At 41.2% G+C, this 24,474-nt stretch overlaps 2 protein-coding genes and 1 pseudogene across 2 annotated transcripts in view; 2 read left to right on the forward strand and 1 right to left on the reverse strand.

Moving 5' to 3' along the window:
* Positions 1 to 1,028: 1,028 nt before the first annotated feature.
* LOC140932988 (serine/threonine-protein phosphatase 6 catalytic subunit) overlaps positions 1,029 to 24,474 on the reverse strand; it is a 23,745-nt gene continuing 299 nt past the window's right edge. The window contains exons 3-10 of the mRNA XM_073382495.1: positions 21,090 to 21,155; positions 15,683 to 15,750; positions 15,109 to 15,182; positions 11,488 to 11,567; positions 11,069 to 11,134; positions 4,531 to 4,582; positions 3,725 to 3,816; positions 1,029 to 3,153 (exon numbers count right to left, since the gene is read on the reverse strand). Of these exons, the coding sequence (XP_073238596.1) occupies positions 2,905 to 3,153; positions 3,725 to 3,816; positions 4,531 to 4,582; positions 11,069 to 11,134; positions 11,488 to 11,567; positions 15,109 to 15,182; positions 15,683 to 15,750; positions 21,090 to 21,155 (747 nt within the window). The 3' untranslated portion in view covers positions 1,029 to 2,904. The remainder of the gene's footprint in view (positions 3,154 to 3,724; positions 3,817 to 4,530; positions 4,583 to 11,068; positions 11,135 to 11,487; positions 11,568 to 15,108; positions 15,183 to 15,682; positions 15,751 to 21,089; positions 21,156 to 24,474) is intronic.
* On the forward strand, positions 5,779 to 7,061 carry LOC140932882 (uncharacterized; annotated as a pseudogene).
* Positions 7,486 to 10,171, forward strand: LOC140932986 (uncharacterized). Its single transcript, XM_073382492.1, has 2 exons — positions 7,486 to 8,797; positions 9,001 to 10,171. Exons 1-2 carry the CDS (start codon positions 7,877 to 7,879, stop codon positions 10,054 to 10,056), a joined length of 1,977 nt encoding a protein of 658 aa, XP_073238593.1. The 5' UTR covers positions 7,486 to 7,876; the 3' UTR covers positions 10,057 to 10,171.

Here is a 24,474-nt window from a genome sequence, read left to right on the forward strand (position 1 = left end):
CACCCCCGGGACTGAAAAAGGCGGGCAAATGCCCCGTAGTATCCGGGGGGAGGCTGGACGCAGTTGGAATTGATCGATGCCGCATAATCACCAATACCTAAATGCGGAAACCCTCAAAAGTTGCCTTTTCAAGAAACTGAAGGAAGGTACGAAGAGTAAAAATGAAAGGTACACGACAGATATACCCATACCTTTCCTACTTTTTTTTTTTGAGCCGGGGTGGAGGGGTTGAACCTCGGCGCGGAGCATCAGATAATTCTATCCGCCCAAAATAAAGAAGAAGTTGTTTTTTAAAACCCATGCCCTGATACCATCATTTCAGGGAATGAATTCAACGATTTTTTCGAAGCTAGATAGATTCAGAGTAGACTGCAAAACGCGGTTTCTTTCTACCTTTGGAAGGCACCGCTGACATAATCTACGGAGACCAATCACTTTCAAGAGCCTCCAAATTGAAGGAGAGCACTTCTGTCGCAGACAAACTTTGTAACTTTCTGTCATTTCATATCATTCACGAGCAAAATTGGAGTCAGCGAGCGAGTGAATTTTCTCCGCTATTTGCACAGACCCTGGTTGCGTATGAAATATGTTAAGAGGTGTTTCTTTCTTGCGATTTTTATAGGGAAGTGGAGTCGGAAAATATCTTCATCACCTTGCTACTACTTCATAATTTTCTTAGCAACTTCAGTTTTATGTGTTTCATTTTGGAATCTGAACATTACGCCGTAAAGAAGAAACCTTCAAAAAAAAGATGAAAGAATAAAACTAAAATTCCTTCGCGTGAACAAGATAAAAAGAGCATTTATTATAATCTCCAACTATTTTCCTTGGGCCCAGTTCAGTGTTCAATGGCCGATTAGCGCTAACCCGGGGTTAAATTGTAATCCCAGTTTCAGTTTCGAATAATTCTCTCTATTCTTTTTTATAGACTCCAATCATCAAGTTATGGATAAAAAAAAACTACACAAAAACCCTCGTGTATCTTAACCCAGCTTTGAACAGCCCGTCCCTGATGAAAAATAGCCAGGTTAAGAAGAAAACAAATATACGATACTTTTAATTACAATAACGTAGAAGTCTGTAATTTCAATAGACATGTGGTGTGATTCCAGATTACGCGAGGAAGACAACAAATTAATAAAACTACATAACATTTACGCTGATGAATCAAATAAGTGTGATAATAGTATTTCCAAAAAACGCTTATAGAGCTTATCAGAAATAGCCGGCAAGACAAGTAACGTTGTCGGAAGAATTCCACTATTAATCTAATAGACTATCCAGCCAGATCAGTTTGTTTCTACAAGGTATGCACGCCGGGCGGTGATGCGTTTTAGTAATATAAAGATTTAGCCAGGGCTAAAAGCGAAGCTCTCGATAATATTTATAATATGTTCAAACAAAATATAAAATCGTGTAATGCTAAGCGGCGACGGCATGCAACGCCTGAAAACGGTGAAAAACAACATTAGGTCTAATTAGCAAAGGCAACTTTACACGTGTAGCACACTAATTGGTCAGCACACTTTTTTTGTACATTTCTTTGCCGTTGTTTTGCACGCCTACATCGTGAAACTTCTTAGTTACACGTTTTATAAAGGAAATGTCGTACGTGCTCCCGTTCACTTTTTTTCACTGCCGCTCATTTTCACCTTGCATTGGTGGCCGCTAGCATTTCTCATTTTGTCGCCGCCGCCACAAAATTTTCATGTTGTTCTTCCAACCAAAAAAAATGTCTCCTTTGTTTTTTTATCTCTCGTTCTAAATCCCTGTCGTCGTTGAGCTTCGCTGGTCTGTCGCCCACTTTCTCTTTTTCTCTCTCTTGCTCTATATTCCAAATTTGTGGACATGACAATTTATCTAAGCTTAATACTTTAGACAACACGGATACAGAAACAATTTCCGCCTTCCGTTTTCGTCTCTATTGACTCTTTTGTTGTGTCTGCTTTACAAGACGCCGGTGGCTATGCGATTTCCCGCCAAAATAACCTCGAGTTGCATTTGGGTTGCCATATCTCTTGATTGAGTTATTTTACACTGATATGCCTGTGGTGCGGACGGACGGTCTCTCGAGCGGGCGGTGTACGGTCACGTGATTACCGAATTTTCTCGGATGGGTAGATTACTTCATTTTCTTACCCATGGTGCTCCGCTGGCGCGCTTCGCGCGCGAGAGCTCCGCTAAAAATTTCAAGAAAAGACTAACGTTTTATTTTCAAAATGACCCGGTCTAGCCGGCCAGTTCTGACTTTTGGAAACGCCCTTAGACATGATTTGACTCCTAGGGCTGGCCACTAAAACAGAGATTAGACGGTGTTTAACAAAATAGCGTTTTAAGCCGTTTTCAGTTTGGCCAACCTTAATATCCAAACGTTGTCTGGCGTACCAAAAAGGTATGCAAAACGACTGTATACGCACAAACTGAGTATAGTAGAGACTAGAACAACGCCTGGAGGTCCACTGACCGACATCTGTCATTCCAGAAAACCGTTCAAAACCAGCCATTTCAAAATCAAACTACCTGGATGCTAACCGCAGAAATGACATCAATATAGAACTATACACTGTACATCAGAACAGTCCTCTGTATCACTGATGTCCTTCACTTGGAACCTTTAACATAAGGGTTCCAGACCAGGCCCCAGTTGTTCAAAAGTTGGATAGGGCTATCCACCGGACAAATCACTATCCAACGATAAGTATTAGGGAAAACAATAGCATTATCCAGTGAACAGTGATTTACTCGCTGGACAGCGTTATCCACCTTTTGAACAACTGAGGGGCAGGATCCACTCAATCTTTCCTTCTCCTTCAGGCGTCCTTTACTAACTTATTAGAGGTTCGACTGCGTAGATACTCTTGTAAAATATTCTACTCCAACCAGTCAATTTATATGTACAGCAATTTACAAAAAGTAAGGCGTGGTTGTTCTGGGTGGTATCACCCTGTCGCAGTCAGGTACTGCTTTAAATAGCTTGGGTTCACGGGTATCCGCATCTGAGAATGCTAATATAGAAGCAATATTTCCACAACGGTAACAATAATTAGGAGCAGACCAAACAGTCACCAGCGTCTCATCAAACATGTATTTGTACCCTTCATGGACCAGCTGGTGGGCACGGCAGATCAACTTCAAGTTGTTGATATGGACAAACTGTGAAAAGAAAACAAGGATTACAAAGTGAATAGCCACTTCTTTAGCCCTTCTCTACCAAAAATGAAAGGTAAGAACAGTCAAAGTTACAGGAAGTCTGAAAGAAAATGTCTCTCCCTTATCTCTGATAATAGGCATATTTCATGCATGTGCACTGCAAACCACACTTTTTACTAAAAGTACTCATAATTTTTATGAGTACTTTCAATAAAAGAAACAACTACCTGTAAAGCATTTTGGTGTGAAAGAGCAGTTTCCAATTTACCAATGTTCTTTTAACTTGTCTTAAGGGCAACTTTCATACTTGTCATGTTGATAAAGGTTGAGAAAATAAGGATACAGTGTACTTTTATAAGCACTAAAAAAGTGAGCTTCTTTTCAAACTGTCAGAAACAAGTGTTTTTTTAAATAAAAGATAACAAAGAGACAAAAAAAATGAGTAGGTACATAGAAACAAGATTTCATTTTTTAAGCAATGACCAACTCAAAATGCAGTCATGACTCACACCATGTCATATATTGTTTGCTAGTTGTTATATTATGGGTGAACACTGCACATCTTATCTTTTACCTCATTTGTAACTTTTGCACCAAACAGCCATCCTGCTCCCCTGGGGCTGATGGCCCAAGTATCCACATCCTCGGGGTCAGACCACACAAGATGTGCCAAATGTTAAGGACAATACCTAGGCATAAGTGTCCTTCAAATAAGGAAACTGATGTTTTCTTTAGGGTCTATGTTACTTGAAGGTGGGGGGACCAGTGTTTTCACAACTTTTCAGAGTAGGAATTGCAAGGTCCTCCATACCTTGCCCTCTGGGGGGTTGGGGGGGGGGGGGTGGTCTGGAGGCATGCTCCCCCAGAAAAGTTTTAAGGTGGCTCACTAAAGTTTTTTATGGTCTATACCTCCCAAGTTTGAGCATAAACTGTGTCGCCATAAACAAAGATTTGGAAAAATAGTCAGGGGGCGAGGATGTACTCCTGGGAATTCTTGGTGGGGTGTGCCGCCCAGTTCTCCAAATCCCGCCCTATTTCAGACCAAAATATGTCACCCTTTGGGGTGGCATATACCTGTATGGCTTATACAAGGGAGTACTCTTTTTAAAGCGACCTCCGGATGCAATTCAATGGTGTATAGAAAATGAGTGCTCTGATATGACTTAGGGTCTGTAATTACAATTTTGACTTGTTAATTACTAATTCAACTCCACAAGGTCTGTTTACATATTCCAAAAATTGCGCATCTCATATTCTGTTTCACGCATGTGTCTCGTGATATGCACATTAATCAGCTAAGAAATTGTATCTAACAAGCATGTGCATCAGCTGACTGTGTCCCTTTAACAGTTGAACATGTGGTTGTGTATAAAAGGATATCACAAAAAGCTCCCTTGTGAGGAATTTCCATATTACGATCTATTGTTCGAATCTGAAGGAAAACATAAGAAAAGGTTACAAACAACATTGTACCACTCTCAGTGAAAAAAATAACTGTAACTTTGTCACAACACTATACTCTACTTCTCAGTAATACTAAAAACAAAACTGACACGACATATACCGGTACACACATAAATTACCTGTAATATTATTGTATGGTAAGTTAAAAATTCCAGGGCTGTGCTCTGCTGGTGCCCATTGGCCCCTGGTACCTCACTTTTGCCCTTGGGCAACTACAATGTAGGGAATCTTAGTTTTTTCATTGAACTTATATGTTGGGCACCTTGGATTTCACAGGTTCAAGGAATTGGGCTTCTTTCAATTCTTCTTAGAGCACAGCCTTGAGATCAGTCAAAAAGTGTTCAATAAAGAAAAAAATCCAAAACAGTATTTGAACCTGGGTCATGGCCTTTAAATTATACATGAAATTCTTTTAGTGAAGTGCTGGTTTACATATGTATATATAGAGGATGTTACACGGTGGTGCAAAGATATGAATTTTATTTTCGAGTGGCAAAACAATATTTTACAAACGAGCACAGCGAGTGAGTAAAATATTGTTTTTGCAATGAGAAAATAAAATTCATAACTTCAAGCTGCTGTGTAATGTTCTTTTTATTATATAGACAAAAAGACATCTATAAAATAACAGATTTTTATTCGCCAAAAAGTAATTGTGACGGCTCAGATTTACAGTACAGCAATATAAGACATTGGTTATAATAATCTGGAGAAGTAACAATGAGCTGAATAGGGCTCTACAATGACAAAATATAAGCAACACTTTGGAAAATGTGCGAGTAAAATTCAAAAGACGCAAGACACCTACAAATTTCGAAGGAAAATTACCAAAATTATGTTATCGACAAACTCACGTGTGAGATTATGGAAAATAAACCATTTGGGTCCCGGATGTAGTTTTTATGAATTTTACAAGTGGCATATCTTCCAGTAAAACACTCGTGTCTATATAATAAATATAATGTGGTTAAATGTAATTTAAGCTAAGTTAAACGCGAAACAATGCTGGTCTGGGGTTTCCTTTGTCTCGGTCATGCGCAGTGGTGGGGGATCTGCAGGGGGTCGCGTGGTTTTACAGCTCGGGTTTTGAGGTCAACTCATTTGCGCGTGCACTTCTGCCTTTTCGACGGTGCTTGGCGGCTTTACTCTTATTTGCCTTTTTGACGATGGGTTCGCGGGGTACGACTAATAGCCTGCAAACCGCTCCGGTGTTACTGCCTGTTCCATCTGGAGAAGAGGCTTCGGTTTCAAACGTGTCTTCGTCGGCTGGTCAAAACGTCTCGCCTCCCTCGTCGCAAGTTTCTCAAGCGTCTCTTCCACCGGCCGGGCCGGCGATCGCGGGAGTTTCGCCAGAAATGGTTGCGTTGATCACGCAGACCGTGCAAGCTGTTCTCGCAGCCGAGCGGGAATCTTCGGGAACTGCCTCGACTACATCTCAGCCGGGTTTGTCCGCAGCGAGCGCCATTACTACAACACCGCCTTGTTCGGGAGGCGTTCCCGCTGCTTTGCCGTCGCTCACCGATTCTGCATCAAGCCTGTTGGCCGCGGGGACAGGATTCGGCGGACATCCCGTACAAGGTAGGCCAAGCCAATCATTTGTTGTGCCATCCTTTGTGTCCACGTTTTCGCTTCCATCCATGTCATCTTTCGCTCCTAGCGCCTCGAACGTTTGCTCCTCGCAGAGCGGGGCGATTCGCGATCTCGCCGCCCGTTCTGTCGGTCCATCGGCTTCGTTGTTGGACCAGCCGTTCGTTGTTGGTCCCGGTTTCTCGCCCGTGCCGGCGAAGCTGGTCGCTCAAATCGTGGCGGGCAAGTACGTTGACTTGAGCGATTTACTGGCCGTGAACTTGCTGCAGAAGGAAACCGAGCCGCAAGTGCTGTTCGACGGGCGCCTTGTTCTCACGTCCCAACCGAAGCAACAGCGCCGGAAGATCGAGGACATCACGTCCTGGATGGAAGCCTTTTCCATCTTTGCTATGATTTTGGTCACCCACTTCCCGCATCGATGGAAGGACTTATTGCAGTACCAGCTGCTCATCCTCCGCACATTCCGTCATTTCTCGGGCAAAGTGTGGCTCGCGTACGACCGAGCATTCCGTGAGCATGCCGCCGCCATTCGCTTGACGGATTGGTCGTCGATGAACGTGCAATTATTTAATTTCCATGCTGCTGGTTCGTCCGTCCGTGACTCTACACTGGCTCAATCTAATGAGTACCCTGAGCCACCAGGATCTTCGTCTTCTAATGTCGTTTGCATTTCGTGGAACAAGGGGCGCTGTACAGCACCCTTCGCGTAGTGTCGCTATGCCCATCGCTGCAATTTATGTTCTGGCTCCCATCGTGCGACGACGTGCCCCAATCGCTCCAGCCGGGACAGCCGTGAAGAACGCAAACGTCGCGGAAGTTCTCCAGGATCTTCCTCCGGTGCCAAAGCTCGCCGTACGTGAGGGATTCATTAGTTGCCGGGTTTCGCAGCCATTCGTGCGTACAGTCTGCAGTTGTCCTGACGGTTTAGCTGTGCCGCCTCGTGTTGTTGCTTCGCTCATTCCCACGTGAACATTCATGATCTTGTTGTTTATCGTTTTTGTTAGTGTGGCACTTCGCCTTAGTTGATTAGTTATCGTAATGTGGTCTCTTTTGAGGCTATTTTGTTATTTTTGACAGTTCGTGTGCGGCTATATTGCCCCTACACCCCGTTTAGCAGGGGTCAGGGTATCATGCCTTTAGCTCACCTGCTTCGTTGCTAGGCTCTCTTGTTTGCATTTGTACCAGTCTTGGATGTTAGATAATAAAATGCTATGGTTGGGTTTTCATCATTTTGCAAGTGTTTCTTTTCTTTGCGATTTTATCATCAGGGGGTCCTATTTTCCATCCAGTGTCGGTGGTTTCTCCCCTGAATGTGGCACAATTCACGTTGGACCTGGCTGGGCACCCAGATCAGCAAGCAGTCGCCTTTGTTTTGCAAGGCCTCACGCACGGGTTTCGCCTGGGATTCCAATCTACTCGTACACTTAAATCTGCCAAACGGAACAAATCCTCGGCATTCCAGAACCCGAAAGTTATTGACGATTATTTGGCCCACGAGGTTTCCAGATGCCGGGTGGCAGGCCCCTTTCCCTCGATTCCCCTTCGGAATTTACAAATAAGCAGTTTCGGGGTAATCCCCAAAAAAGGCCAACCTGGCAAATGGCGGCTTATTGTTGACTTATCATCCCCGGGTGGGTACAGCGTAAATGACGGTATCAGCGCTGACGCATTCTCTATGCATTACATCAAACTCGACCAGATTATCCGCATGGTGGCCAAGCACGGTCGTGGGGCCATGATGGCAAAGTTCGATGTCGAGGCCGCTTATCGCAACGTTGCAGTGCATCCCGAGGATCGGTACCTGTTAGGGATGAAATGGCGGGGCCAATTCTTTGTTGACTTAGCTCTTCCCTTTGGGCTCCGCTCGGCTCCCTATATTTTTAACTCGATAGCAGACATGGTGGAATGGATCATTATTAATAGGTACAATGTGGCCGACCTTATGCACTATCTCGATGATTTCCTCACTGCAGGCCCGGCTTGTTCGAACCAGTGCGCTAATAATTTGCAAACATCCCTGGCAGTTTGTCGGTCACTTGGCCTTCCCCTCCACCCTGGCAAGTGCGTTGGCCCGCTCACTTGTTTGACCGTGTTGGGAATTGAGCTAGATTCAGTGCAGCAATCGGCTCGTCTTCCAGAAGACAAGTTAGCCGCCCTTCAGGAGTTGATTCAGTCGTGGCGGAACAGGCGGTGGTGTACCAGACGTCAACTCGAGTCGCTGATCGGCCACCTTCACCACGCCGCCAAAGTTGTGTGGCCTGGTCGTACTTTTCTACGCCGCATGATCGACCTCCTTTGTTGCTTTCGCTCGCGCGAGCATCCTATTCGTTTGAGCGTGGAGTTCCGCAAGGATATCCAGTGGTGGTCTGATTTTCTCACGTCGTGGCATGGGGTGAGCTTTTGGCTTTTCCCGGGTTTGTCTGCTTCCACAGATGTGGAGGTCACGTCAGATGCTGCTGGCTCCTTGGGATTTGGCGCTTACTTCAAAAATGAGTGGTTCAGCGGAGCGTGGGCCCCCTCCCAGTACGATCAATCAATCGCGTACAAAGAACTATTCCCTGTGGTGGTTGCTTCTCACGTCTGGGGTCCGCAATGGTACCGATGCCATGTTTTGTTCCGCTCGGACAACGAGGCAGTGGTGCACATTCTCACGTCCAGGACATCAAAGGTCCCATGCATTATGCAGCTGCTGCGCCACTTACTTTCCGCTGCGGCTCGCCATAATTTTACCTTTACAGCTATACACCTGCCTGGCATTCATAACTCGATTGCTGATGCTCTTTCCCGCTTTCGTTGGCAGGAGTTCCGGCGTCTGGCGCCCGAGGCCTTACCACTCCCAGCTCCAATTCCTCATCAGCTATGGGATTTTTTGATATCTCCACCTTAGAGGCTCGGTGCCACACTCTTCTGGTGCATGGGCTGGCATCCTCTACACGCAACTCGTACGCTTCAGGTCAGAAAAAGTTTTATGACTTTTGTACTCAGCTTGGTAAGATTCATCCCTCCGGTTCCCCTTGCCCGGTTGACGAGTGGACGCTATGCCTGTTCGCAACGTTCTTGGCCAATACTGTGCAATACTCCACCATCAAGGTGTATCTCTCTGCCGTGCGCTCCTTGCACGTCGACCAGGGCTTTTCGGATCCTCTTGTCAACTGTTTAAGGTTGCAGCGGGTGCTTCGAGGAATTAAGCGAACTCAGGGCGATTCTTCTTCTCAACGGCTTCCAATCACAGATGAGATCATGGCTGTTATCTTCAAAGCATTGGACATCACGATGGCAGATCATTGCATGTTTTGGGCAGCCTGTTGCCTGGCGTACTTTGGCTTTCTTCGCTCTGCGGAATTCACCGTCCCCAATTTGGCCAGTTACTCCCCTTCCATCCATCTGGGTGTGGCCGATATCGCTGTGGACGCTAGTTCATTGCCCTCATGCCTTCGCATTAGGATAAAGGCATCCAAAACTGACCCCTTCCGGAAGGGGTGTTTCGTGCACATAGGCCGTGGCTCGTTTCCGCTGTGCGCCGTCCAATCGCTGTTGGCGTACTTGACTTTAAGGGGCGACAGACCAGGCCCCTTATTTTTGTTTCAGGACGGTCGCCCGTTGTCTCGATCTCTGTTGACGGCTTGGTTACGTCGCATCTTGCCTTCGGCTAACATCCAAGGCAACTTCTCTAGCCACAGTTTTCGGATTGGGGCAGCTACTGTCGCAGCTCGTAATGGCATCCCAGATCATCAAATTCAGGCTTTGGGGCGGTGGACCAGCACCGCCTATTTGTCTTACATTCGTACTCCTGCGGAGACGTTATCGCAACTCTCGAAAAAATTGACTGCAGGTGTTTCAGGTTGCTCATCATAGAACCCGTCAGCTTTTACTTTCACTCAGTCTTCTGGGGACAAATTAGGGCACCGTTGTATCTCTACCTATGCTGGTTTGTGCTTAGCACAGTTGTCTCCGATGTTATTTGACTTCTCCGCGCGGTTTCGTTATGCTGTGGCCAGTAAGCACTGGGGGCAAGTAGGGGCTTTGCACTCATAATGGGATTCCGGTCAGGGAGTTCAGCCCTGACAGTGGGACGGAGGACAGCCTGTTGTTGCGGGTTGCAGGTTTTGCGCGTCATCACTGGGTATGTATGCTCCTTTCTGTTTTCTTGTCAGCGGCAGGCTTTGGGGTTGGTGCTTGGAGAGTTTTTTGGGGGGTCTCGGTCCCTCTCCCACCCTGCTCGCGGGCCCTTCGCTCCCCAAGCACTCCGCTTGGAGCGCGAGGTCTGGTGGTTGCCGCTCACAGGGTTGTCATGGTTACCCTACGCGCTCGGCTCCGGTGCTCGAGGCCCCACCATCTTTCCAGGCACCTTCCCCAAGCTCATCTATTGTTGATGAGTTTAAATGTGGTTAAATGTAATTTAAGCTAAGTTAAACGCGAAACAATGCTGGTCTGGGGTTTCCTTTGTCTCGGTCATGCGCAGTGGTGGGGGATCTGCAGGGGGTCGCGTGGTTTTACAGCTCGGGTTTTGAGGTCAACTCATTTGCGCGTGCACTTCTGCCTTTTCGACGGTGCTTGGCGGCTTTACTCCCCGCCCTCCCCTCCCCCTTTTCCGGTAAGTATGTGGTAAGTATCATGGTTCCACTGTCTTCTGTCAGTGTGACGGTGCCTGGTGGTTGCCGCTCACAGGGTTGTCATGGTTACCCTACGCGCTCGGCTCCGGTGCTCGAGGCCCCACCATCTTTCCAGGCACCTTCCCCAAGCTCATCTATTGTTGATGAGTTTAATATATATATAATTATTTTTTCTTGCCTAAAAAGGTGACAATGAAATGTATGACTATGTTTGCTATAAATATACATATACATGTAAAATGATATCTGTTCACCTGATCAAGGGTTCTGATGTCTGGTGATAAACCACCATGAACACACAGAATCTGCCCGTCAATGACCTACACGTAAAAGAAAAATTATATTACGAATTTAGTTTTATCAAAACAGTTGATAAGGCAAATCGGCAACTGTAGGGGAATTGAGAAGATAACATGTTAACCCTTCATCAGGGCAAATAGTGCAGATTTGCTCTGATGAAGAAACCTAACCCTTCCTATAAAAGGAAAATGACCACTCAAACACGTTGTATTCATCATGTTAAACTTCTCAAGGCTGACACCATTTTGTGGATGTGGATATCTTTGCTGAGATGCTTAAAAAATCTGAGAAAAAATGGAGCAGAGCAATACGCAGTGTAAGATAACATTATTCAGGGGAGATATTTTAAAATGAATTCGACTGGAACACTTACAGCTGCAACAGTTAGAAGGTCAAACACCTTACAGCAATATCTCCAAGCGTTTGCATTCCCATACTTTGATTGGCATTCATCTGTAAAATAACAACATACAAAAAATTATGTAAAAGAAATAATCAATAACTACATCATGTTAAAACTAAATATCGTCACTACACTGTAATAATAACCTTTATCAGTCAATCAATATGTTTCTCTGCTTCTAATTGGTGTCGATATTTCACAATGCAGTACCTCTGCCCAAATTTGACAGATTTGCTATAAAAAGTACACTTGGTTACCACCAGAAACTCATAAGGGGTTAAAACATGTAACTCGCGTTCAATGCTCGTGAATATTCACTTTTACCATATTTAGAAACCTCAGTGACAGATATCCATTTTCAACGAAATGGCTGCCACGTGATCACCATGCAGGTGTTTTAAGACAAGAGTTCTGCATTTCAGGGTTAAAAATACACTGTTAAAAGACAAAAAATGGAAAGAGAAAGTTAAAAAGAATGCTCAGCTTTCTTTTTGTGGAGGAAGGGAAGCTTTTCATCAAGAAATCGTCCTTTGAGGAATTCAACCTTGTTTTCTTCACGACGCAGCGCATGGTCTGTTTTAAAATGCAACCAAGGCAGTGACGTTTTTGCTGAATTTTGAGGTACATTTTGCACTCTATGGCCTAGACAATTAGTTTTTGAAACGGAATTTATGTATTTTTAAATGTTTCATAGACGTTTTATAAATTTTTCTCTTCGGCGCTAAAGAAAAATTACAAAATGTGCCCCGATTTGAGATGGATTTTGTGTTGAATTTTGCCATGTGCTCAGCCAATTTCACTTGCGTGAACAGATCCACGATCCAGATAGTGTTTTCCGAGTTGCTTTAAAGAATTAACGTTTTGGATTTTGAATAAAAATTTTCAAGAAACGGCTTCTCTGTCTATTGTTTTGAGTTTGTTCATTCATAAAATTAGCTCAAAACACGATCGTGACTACAACATCCAAGCCAAATTTAAGCTTAAATGCTTCTCACATTCATTACACGCATCTCCTTTTGCGAAGATGTCAGGTTCAGGTTTTGGACACTCTTCGATACGCAGCTATTGAATTTTATTCGAAAATATTGTTTACTGTTTATTCTAGACTTTTAATATAAGAATTTTAAAAACCTATTTGCAGTATAAGTTTACTGTGCAGGGGGTCAACGAGGCATCGTTTTTGGAAGTGACAACTTCAGGAAGTTGCGAAGACGTCAATGGGTTTCATAATATTACGTTTGGCCCGGGTGGTAAGGCAATAATATCTTTCTGCTCAGTGTTTCGGTACGATTCCTGGTTTCAACCTTTGAAAGCTTTCTCGGCTTTTGGGAGTTTTTCCCCCATTTGTTGGTCGGCCATTTTTTTAAGTGCGCGCGGGAACCTGAAGTAAAATTACGTCACGTTGTTGACGAAGTTTGATTGATCAGTTATCTCTTCTTCTCGTTCCAAATATGGTACTTTTGAAAATGAATTATCACAAGCATTGGACAAAGCAAACATATGAGAGTTACACGTTTCAACCCCTTATGAGTTTCTGTTACCACACTGTAAATGTAAATGTAAATATCATATTATCCACTCTCCTCAGGGCTTTTCAGGGATGATTTACAATGCTGCTTGGGGGTTAAGGTGCAGTTTACAAGTAATAAAGGAATGAGTAATGATGCCCCCATACATGAGTGTGAAAGTGAGATAGACCACTTCACTGGGCACTACGTGCCCTACAAATTTCAAACACTCCAAACTTTTCAACAAGAACCTTTCAGTTGCAGTATACAGGAACGGTGGTCAACAGATCTTTTTGCTTGCACAATGCACCAATGTGAAGGTTATTTTACTTATTCAATCATTAAGCCCTTTACTATCAAAACGCCAGTTATTAAACAGCTCTTCTCCTTTTCATACCACATTATGTTGCTTTCTGCAACAGTGCAGAACAACTTGCAACAGTTAAAACTGAGGAAAAGTGCAGAACAATGAGAGAAAGGAGTATTTATTTACATATTATGCTCAAATGCTCTGAAATAATTTACCTGGTTATCCAGCATACATTGTACAACAGCACTGCTCAAACAGTCAATTTTATATTGATTTGTTTTGGATACTCTGCAATTTGGTCTAATTAATAGTTTTCAGCTTAACAAGATGAAGAAATACTTAGGACTGACAACAAAGATAAAGATGAAAACAAGCTAGAGCTTTAAGAATCTATAATTTTTTTATGTGAAGATACATGTACTCAAATTCCAAAATGACAACAGATTTAGAGCAATCAATCAAAATTTCTTTGAAAAAATAATGCTGCACCTTATTACCAAAAAATATTCAGATTATGCGCACTTTTTTCATTATTGAACAAATGTTATCTTAGAGCAGACAGAGGCAAATTTGGCAGTGCTGGGTACTTTCAAGTATTGATGCATATTCTATTCACATACACTGTTTCAGGGCTCAAAATTGCGACTGATACTATCGCCAATGCAACTAACATTTTCTCCTTGGCGACTAAAAATTCTGGCTTAGTCGCCACTTTGGCGACCAGGTTTCTCTATGATTTTGAATTAAATTAAATAAGTAAAGTTAAAACAAACATTTCATCCTATCTTGCTTTGCTTTCATCATAAAAAATGTGCCAAATTGCATAAACAAAGCCAGTTTACCTGCAAATTTATACCGACCTCTGTCCGCAATTTTTTCAAACAATCAAATCTGATGGGTTGCACCATACTACAGGGCTTCTGATTAATCTGATAGGTTGCGAAAAAAGACAAAATTGCCGGGATTTTCAGAGACATATTCGTGGGAATTTTTGGGGCTAACTTCGCCAAAAAACAATGGGTGAAAAACGGCAGATTTCATGGAAATTTTCTGGGCAAATTTCGCTGGAAATTGATTGATTTTTTGCGATGCGATTCAATTTGATTATGTAAATGTTTCTTAGTTCTTATAACATAACATACAATGTAAACAACATGAAACCGTAAACCCTCAATATGAGAATGGCAACAGGCACAGGAGGATTCACAGTCGCTAGGTTCGTTGCCATGTTTGAGAACCTGACAAAGAGCGTGTCGTACATGGTTTGCCTTATTTGGAAATTCTCAAGGGGAGGTTGAAGGACAGCATTTTTACCCCGCAACACAAAATGCGAACGAACTGCTATTGTCTTTGCTCGTCAATCAAAAACGCACATTAAAGAGTTCTGGATTCTTATTTGAGAATATAATAACTCACTGAGGGCACCCTGGAAAAGGTGAAAAAAAATTGAACTAAAATCGAAACATGGAAGCAAAGAATTGTGAATTGAACCGAATGGTCATAATCGTGATTAATCAAGAATCCGATTAATCATTACACCACTATTTGATGAGTGTGATTAATGTTTTTTTAACAGAGATACTCATTGCTAAGCCCAGAATAGGTTGGCCACACCACTGAGGTCTGTGGTACCTCCCGTACTCTTTTCAAACAGTTGTGTGGGTTCTTCTAGTCAGTCCTTTATCTTTTCTTTCAGAATCCCTATAAGGCCAATGCCCTTCTTTAAAAGTTCCCAATAGCTGGCATATGGAGTTGACTGTAAGTATAGCATACCATAGAAGCCATAAACTTGGGTAATCTGTCTACTTTCATGGTTTCCCCTGAGAAGTGTGATACGATCAGGCCATCTGAAGCAAAAACAACATTGAGTGTACATGTGTCAATGTAAATGAGGGCAAACATTTCCACTGAAACCATCCAGTCTATGTAATTACCAATAATGTTTTCCTACAATATGATTTCAGTGTATTTCATGCCCAGTGCACCAATTCAACGATAAGAACATCTACATGAATCTGCTACCTTATAGTTGCAACTATCAAGACTATCTGCATTTTTCAGATAAATGTATAATCCTGTTCATTTTCAAAACGCAATAAATAAGCTGTAGATTCTAACTAAAATCTCACAATTGTCAGCTTATTTATCATGAAATGTACCAAATTTAGACAATGGTATTTACATCTGGCAGAGGCCATGGAATCTGCCATAATCTTAGAAAGGTCTTATCTCTTAGTCCTTGGTGAAACAATGATCACTCACACATGTCACACTTGGCCTCTAAATTATACTGTATTAAATAAGACATGTATACAGGTTAAAATTTAATTTGATTGAAAATTCTTACTTGGCTTTTAATGTTAGTAATCTTGTGAATGTCTCCAAACTGAAATAACCTCTGTCTACAAAGTCACCCTGTAAATAAATTTAAAACACATAGCAAAGAAAGATTGATGAATTACACTGTCGCTGTACTACTTTGCCTCTTACTTTATTAACATATAAATACCTAGTGGCTATTCATACGGGACCCATACACCGACTTGTATTTGCTATTCAGACAGGATTCTGACTATTATTGATTAGGGTTGAGCACTGACAATACTTATTAGGGTTAAGCAACGAAAATACTTATTAGGGTTAAGCACTGACCATACTGATTAGGATTAAGCACTGAGAAACAGTTAGCTTCTTTTTAGGGTTAGGGTTGGGTGCAAAATAAATCGAAATCAAACAATTACTCAGCAGCGAACACTCTATAGTTTAGTGGTTTAGGTGATCATCTGCAGTCCCTATGCCCCGGGTTTGAATCACGGTCATGCCATACTCAATTTTTTACTGGGCTGCCTGTGCGGCCCAGTCATCAATTTGGTTTTCGGTGGTCGGCGCAGAAAAATGGCCTCCCGGGGGAGGGAAGACACGAGGGTCTGGTACCGAGAAATGATGTTCTCACAAATGGTTTCATAGGATTTTACCTTGCACGAACCCTTGCACGGATACTTTTTGTACCTCGTCTCCGCCCCCCACCCCCCAGAAACCCAGAAGGCGTTGCCAACTTGAAGAAGGCTATTTGCATTGTTCGAAGCGATTCGATCATAGGAGTCACTCTATAATTTTTTTAGTGTTCGAGTTTAAGTCAGTTGATGATGTTGGCGCTGGGAAACTCAGAGAAATGCTCACATTGCATACAAACTGACACACTGTTCACGGTAGGTTCACACTAAAAGATGACTGTGAGTGTCAGGTTTGGAACGCCGTGGCCGCTTCTTGAACTCAAAGAGAGAATTATCGATCGATGTAGTACGTAAGCAATTAATAAGCACAATTTATGAGCAAAGTATTTCACCAATTGATGACACTATGGCTGAAGACTTGATTGTAAGCTGTCGTAGTCAGTGAAGCAAACAGCTCAGTTGTCCACGAATAGCAGATGGTCCAGATGAATATGTGACAACTTTGCCATGTTAGAAAACTGGCTTTTCATTCAAAAATTTCCTTCTATTTAACGCAACACACGCCACTTTGGAGGTCTAAATTTCGGATACTGAGGATAAAGAAGACACGAACAAAAATAGGAATTCTGAGAATTTCGCACACAAGTTCAAAGCTTCATTGGGACATCCCATCCGGGAGCTTCACAAAGAGCGACTTGAGGAAAATAGGACCTGACAAGGTTTGGTGACTGAGTAGAGCACACAAGTGTAGCCCACGTGGAGGTGTCAGGGGGTTTGCTTTTGTTTGTATCTGTATCTTGCTAAGCTTCTATCATTAAACTTGTACATGATCTTGTGATCACAATTCTGTGTTTTCGCCCATTCAGCAAGCATACTATATTCATGTCAGTATTAGCGAGTTTCAGAAACATGCCTTTGAAAATTTTCAGCTCTTGTGATGTTTCTTGATATTTCTTCTACCATTTTATGGAGATGTAAACTGAAGTCACTGCAAAATGGAAACTTAAAAAAGCGTATAATCCATTTATCTCGAAACATAATACACATGACTTATAATGTCCTTTATTTTCCCTATTTTTTTGAATACGAACAAACACAGTCAATGTGAGGGGCGAAAACAGCATTAATATAAATGAACCATAGGGTTTTAACTATTGAGATAAATTGCTTGAAAAGAGAGACTTCGCTTGAAGATGTGATCAGAAGTAAACAAAGGTATAATAGTGCGTCACGTTCAGTCTTTTTAATATCCAAGGAGTCACTGTGAATAGTGTTTCCATATTGTTTAGATGGCACAAAAACTTCGGACGAGTTATAAAGCGGCATAGTTATCTTCCATGAAGAAAAGTTAGTCTTGGGTGAGACAAACAGAACTGGAGCGAATTTTTAACTCACATCGGTATCAGGTAAAAAATGTTATCGATCGTTTCATCTATTTACATTGTTTGAAGTGCGTGCTGATGAACGCAACATGCGAGCAAGAAATCTTTAAACTTTTTTAGGTCACAAAATGCAAAGGATTTTATTCCTTTAAGTTAGAGAAAAATACCAACAGGAAAATCTTAAAACAGCATATTTTTTATCTTGTGGAAAAAATAGTGCGTTTTCATGTAGACTGTAGACTGCAAATTAGGATTGTCTATTTACTGCACTTTTCACAAACATGCGAATTCTGAAGTTTCACTGCTGTCAGTCATCTTAATGGACCTCTTAGGAAACAAAACTTTACTTCACGGGTTCAAAAGGTCATGGTTTGCGATTTGTGGATTTCAATCCGTTTTGTGTGTTTCTCTATTTCAAGGTTCGTTGCTTGTGATTGTAATTATGATTGCCATTATGATGGCAGGGAAAAACACAATTGTGAAGGTGGCTTTTGAACTTAAGAGTTCGCATGTTTGTGACAGGTGCAGTAAAGCCTCAGTGCAGTCAGTGAGGCCCCTGGATCAGGCGGGATCAATGAGCAGTTAACCATCTGTTTTAGTATACTTCTGGTTTTCATACAATACAATACTTCTGTCTAGTGTAAATCAGCTCAGTCTGTCGCATTAGGGACTTTAAGATTCGCTACCGCAAGGGGCTACTACGGCTATATAAGGTCAAAATCACTTCCGGTAACATCACCACGTGAGTTGCAGTGCAGCTTTCCCGCTGTAACCTCGTTTTCTGCTGCGTCAAATTACCGTCTTTGCCGTACTCTTCACTACCTGAGTATTAACTGTCATTTCTTTGCCATTTTAAAGCTTATTTCGCTTTTCTGAGAAGCCTACTTCAACAGCTAAGTTCTTAGTCATCCTTAGATATTCCTTAGGTATTATTGCTTTGTTATTTAAGCGAAAACTCAAAGGATTTGGATACCTTATAATCATGGCTGCAGACCAGACAGCCTTGCAAGGGAGCTTTTTTAAGCTTATAGAAATTTTAGTTTCAATAAGTGATTGTCAAGACATGTAATTTCACGAGTACCTAATAAATAAATATTTTTTCTCTTTTCACTTATCTGCCAGGGATGTTCTTAACAACTTGTTTCGCTTTGAGAATAAATTTTTCATAATTTACCGGCGCTAGAGCGAGCGAACGCTCATTTAAATGTATTAAAGTTGTGTGACATTTATATTAGTTCAATCCCGACAGATTTAGACTAAATGTTCAATCCCGTCGCAATCGTTCCTTGGTAGCATCTTATAACATCAGGGATTTGTAAAGCCCGTGCAAGCCTTGGGATGTCAGCTGTCTTGAAACGCAAGTCTGTCAAACATTCATCTTCGTTGGAATTTTGAAGGTCGAACTCGGGATACAAATCAGGTAAATAAAGGTTTTCTGAGCTATACGAATTATATAAGAACAGAAATATTCAGCGTCATTTATAAAATTCATGCCATAAGAAAGCACTGCAAGGTCTGTTATTTCTTCAAACGAAACCATTGAAGAGAAATCAACCAAAACCTAGACAGGAAACTAGTCCTGTCGTCCGAGTTTGTTTACATTTTGTGTCCGTTGTGACCACAGGTAGCCTAAGCGTATATGAGAGTTTGTACGGGAAAAATAGAGTTTGAAACTTAGGTGAAATAAATGAAGTAAAAGCGATAAAAGTTATCAACAAAGTGCAAATATTTTTACCTGGAGTCGTTGTCTTCGTTTTTACGAAGTTTCAGCATGATTTGAGTACTTTTACATCACCTGACCTGACAGTGTAATAATAAGAGACAAGGTAGGACAGAATCGCTTGATCGATCTTCAAAGCTGCTCCGAATCAACTCCAAATTTCACGTGGAAAAACAAACACACTTACATTTTACGCCACGAATCCACAAAGTGGTACCTTAAGATCACCTTCCTGCGATCCATTCCGGTATATCTTGCATTTGGGTCGCACAACTCGATCGAAAAGATCAACTACAGTTCAAAAATTGGCACCATTTATCCGTGAGTAGGAAAAGTGTAACACTTCAACCGTTTTGTTGCTCGGTGGTGACTGGGCGCTAGCGTTAAATAATAACTCCCCGGGGAAGGGTGACATTACTTCATTCAGACAAATCTCTATGCACCCATGTCCCAGCAAGGTCAGCTTCTTTGTTTTCATTCGGCCAATGATATAAACGAAGCAACAAAACAAAGACAACAACTCCAGGTAACAATATTTACACTTTATTGATAACTTTTATTGCTTTTACTTCATTTATTTCATCCAAGCTTCAAACTCTATTTTTCCCGTAGAAACTCTCATATTACACCACAGGTGGCCCATATTACGCTTGGGCCACCTGTGTTGTGACGTTGCCATACCATGCGTAACTGAACCATTTTGACCGCGTAGTTGCCCCAGCCCTTCCCGGTTACAACAGCCGTAGTACAGCTACCCTAAAACTCCGAAAATAAGGCCCCCCATTTATAAGCCCCTCCAAATATAAGCCCCCTAAACTCGTAACGCAAAAAATCCTCCTTTAAATCGCCCCTCCAAATATAAGCCCCCCCGGGGGGCTTGTACTTGGAAATTGCCCTCAAATACAAAGTGAAACAAAGCAAAAACCGTAAATTTACTTCCAACTATAAGGGTGGCCCAATCGATTTTGAAATGCAAATTTCCCTCCGTAGATAAGCCCCTCCGAATATAAGCCCCTCAAAAAGGGCCTTTGCAAAATATAAGCCCCGGGGCTTATTTTCGGATTTTTACAGTATGCCGTAGGGAATCATGCTCGTAGAACAACAACAATTTTTGGAATTTTCGGTTACATCAAAAGTGTCACGTTATACTGTCACGCTATATTTTGGGGGCACAGAGGGATTGGGGGAAGGGTGAGTGAAAATAATGCAAATTGTTTCCTGCTTAGAATTAATGGCTAACTTGTTTATTTTTATTCATAATGGTGGAATTTAAAAGTTATTATACAGCCCCCACTTAAAAATGGTCTCTTTTTTTTCTGAATGAGTTTATGTTTCAGTCTCACATGAGATTCTGTCACATGCAATGGTCGTTGACAAGGTTTTATGGTAGCCTAAGTGTGTATAGCCGCCCCCCCCCCCCCACCCCCTCAGAAAAAATAGCCCCTTTGCAGCCCAGTTAAAAATCGCCTTTCGGCGATTCTTGTTTTCTTGAAAAATTGCCACAGAATTTTTTTTCCTTAAAAATTGAAGAGACGTACACTTTGAATTCATAAACATTTGTTGAGCAGAAACTTCAAGAGAATCCTTACAAATTTCACAAGGAGACTTAATCCCATATGAAGAGCAAAATAATACAAGTCAGTGTACTGGTTCCATTCGAATAGCCACTAGCTATAAAACAATAGTACTGGTACTCACCATAAATACATAAGATGTGTCTGGAACTTGGCCTCCAGTGTTGAAGAGCTCCTCTAAATCATAAAACTGGGGAGGAATCAGACCAATAGAAGTATAAAATTGAAAGCTGCACTTCTCAGGTCAAAGATATACAAATCTGGAAATTCCTTTCCACACAGACATTGTGTGATGGAAAGAATATATTCTCCAAAATCTTTTCTCCACCAAACAAAGAAAACAATGCCACAAACCCAGAGGTTTCATTTCAAGCCGGATGCCAGATGCAATGTCTAGTTGTTTGACATGCAACATCCACTACTCCACAAACAAAATAATCAGTTTTTAGGTGTGAAAATTGTTTCTCTCTAGAGATTGTCTTCATCAGATCCAAGGACTGAGATCAGCCCGGAAGCATCACCAAGATTTTCATTGACAGAACTTCAGTAAAGTGATTTTTCTGGTATGTCAATTCAACAAAGTCTGGACTGGATATTTAAATTACTACCTGTAGAGCATCTGTCATCAGGAATTTGTTTTGGAATCAACTATAAAGTAAGCAACTGCAAACTGATAATTATAATTGCCAAATCAAATAATTATTTCCTTTTTTGGGAGCTTTTTTTCAAAAGACCTTCCCAGTTAACCAATTCCACTCCAGTGATGCAGGAAAATGCAAGTACAGTTTACAACTTTCCCAGGAGAGCATGCCCTGGGACGCCCCTAGAGTAACTGTTTCATGAAAAAATATAAAGGGATAAAGTAAATATTAAATGTTTGTGCCTACAGCACGAATGGTGCAAGAGCACCAGCTGAACCTCTGTATCCGGCACTTCCAAATGCTACTAAAAACTTTGCAAACCTAACCAACAGCATTTAATAATGGAAAAAACATCCAATATAGCAAGTCAAAAACACTTTTTTTAGCTTTTCCTTATCCATTTTGCCAAGCTTAAACTAGCTTAAACTAGCTTAAACTTCATTTCAGTGACCTACGGTGGTATGTTTTTATATCCTACACTGCTGTTTGACCTTCAAAGTGAACACAACTTGGAACTAAATTCCATCATATCAAGCCGTTAAAATACACTGTGCTCTCAGTGCAATTTGATTGCCAGACATCTATTGACTAGTTTTAATTTCAAAGCAAAAAAATGTTTATCCACCTCCATGACATGTACAGTTGTGTACAACAGGCTATATCTATTTTCTTAGAAAGCAACTTGCATTTTTTGTTCAAACAAAAAGTGAAAAATAAAAATTCCCGCAGTAAGGAACATTTCTCCCGGGTTTACAAGAACTACAACTGTACAGAACTGTCAATCTCTTCACAACGAGGTTACTACTTTAATGCCTTTAAGCGTGCAACCTCAGAGATTGATTTCAACCTATGTTAGTCCTAGTTGTATGTCATAGCAGGCGATTCTTTCCTGATGTATCTATTTAAGCAGGGTTATTCATACATAATTATTGTATAATTTATATTTATTTATTCATTTATTGCCCCTGCAGGGATTTTGCCCAGAAGGCGAAGTCCTGAGGAGGCACTCCAGTAACCCGCGTATATTAAGGAAAGTACTTACAGTTGAAATATACAGTCATACAGTCAATAAAGAAAAAATCTTGATTTGCTTGAACAGGGGCTGCGAGGAATCGGAAGATAATGATGACGTTTCTATTGTTTGCGCCCGCAAGTACGAAATGGTTAGGATGATGTAAAACACAAAAAATCCTGAAGGAACAGCTTACAATAGGTAGATTTTAATGTCACAAAATCTAAATTAAAATTGTGCAGTCATACTTCGATACTCTTTTGTGTTACACGTTATCAGTGACATTCTGTTGAGCAGTTGTTAAAGTTATGGACCAAAAGATACTCTTTAAATGTAGATGAAGTTGTAAAGTGCGTAGAACAGTGTATATTTTAACACTAAGTGAGTTTGCCAGACACGAGTTCACAAATCTTTGATTGGAAACCTTGCTAGACACTCTTTCTCTTTCTTTGACCGGAATAAGACTCAGCCGCAAACAGGCAAGATGACTGAATGATTCAACGGCTAGCTTATCACTAGCAGAACGATGGACGATTACAGAAATTCTCGGACCATCAAATTTTGTGCTGACTTATTCCCTGCTCACAGATGTCCTTCTGCTATAAAGTTTAAAATAAGACTAGAATGCGCGAGCATGAATTGATCACACATCCTTTTAATTTCGAAGACTTAATTTCTGGCACATAAAATAAGCTAAATGTAAAAAGTGAAATAGAAATAGTGAAAAATTCAACTTCTAATTAAATCTTTTCTTATGGTTTAGAATAAACTATTCTCAAAACTGAGAATGTTTTGATCAAAGCTGTGTAAATCGAAACTGAAACTGTGCATGGAACGTTTATTTCCTGTATTTATCTCACCTATTGTATGAAATATGTGTGAACATCTTCATTATGAATCGGTATATTTCAAAGAGCTACACAAGGAGCAAGAATACTATTGACCGACAATACACAGACTGGGGACAGCTGTAGCGTCAACTATTACTAGTTTATTTATTTACCTAATATGCTGTGACTATAGCGCTAACCAATTAATGTGTATGAGAAACTGTTGTGAATTAAAACTATAGATGTAGAACAATGCATGTACATGTAACTTAGTGTGGCATCCCCCAACTATTTCCTTCCCCTGGTAACTATTGAGTCAAAGTAACTCCTTACATTTGAAATTTTTTTTAATAACGCTGTCATGGCATAATAAAAAATTTACCATAGTATGATCTCGATCTTGTAACACAGCTGTGTAACAAGAAATATGAGGAATAAATAACATGGCTGCACTTTATGATAATATGTTCTTGGTTTCGTGATCAAGCTCATTTAATACCGTGTGGTACGAAATTTTTGCAGTTGCGATTTTTCCAGCGATCCGCAAAAATAAGTTCCTGCAAATAAAAAATAACCGCAAACATTTTTCCCGCAAAAATTTACTCCAGAGAAATTATTTTCTTACTTAAATTCGCTACACAAAAATATGCTACTAAGAAAAAGTGTCTGTTCAATCACAACTTGTCCCTTTCATAAGTAATAAAACTGTATACAACGAAATATTGGTTTATTGTTTGAAAATAATGTATTTTTATTGCACGTACTCAATAAGAACGAAAATATTGTCAATGCTGGGTACTGGTTACTTTCTGAAAATCGCAAAAATTAATTCCAGCAAGAAAAAACAATCTGTCCTAATCGCAAAAATTAGTTTCCGCAAAACACAAAAAATCGCCAATCCGCAAAAATATACTCCCGCAAAAATTTCGTGCCACACGGTATCCAAGTTGTTTCCTCTTACAAAAATACCGCTTCTTTAGGATAATAGAATAACAGGGAATAGGAACTGTCATTAAAAACTAAGTA

Source organism: Porites lutea, chromosome 4, assembly GCF_958299795.1.
Source record: "Porites lutea chromosome 4, jaPorLute2.1, whole genome shotgun sequence".
NCBI lineage: Eukaryota > Metazoa > Cnidaria > Anthozoa > Scleractinia > Poritidae > Porites > Porites lutea.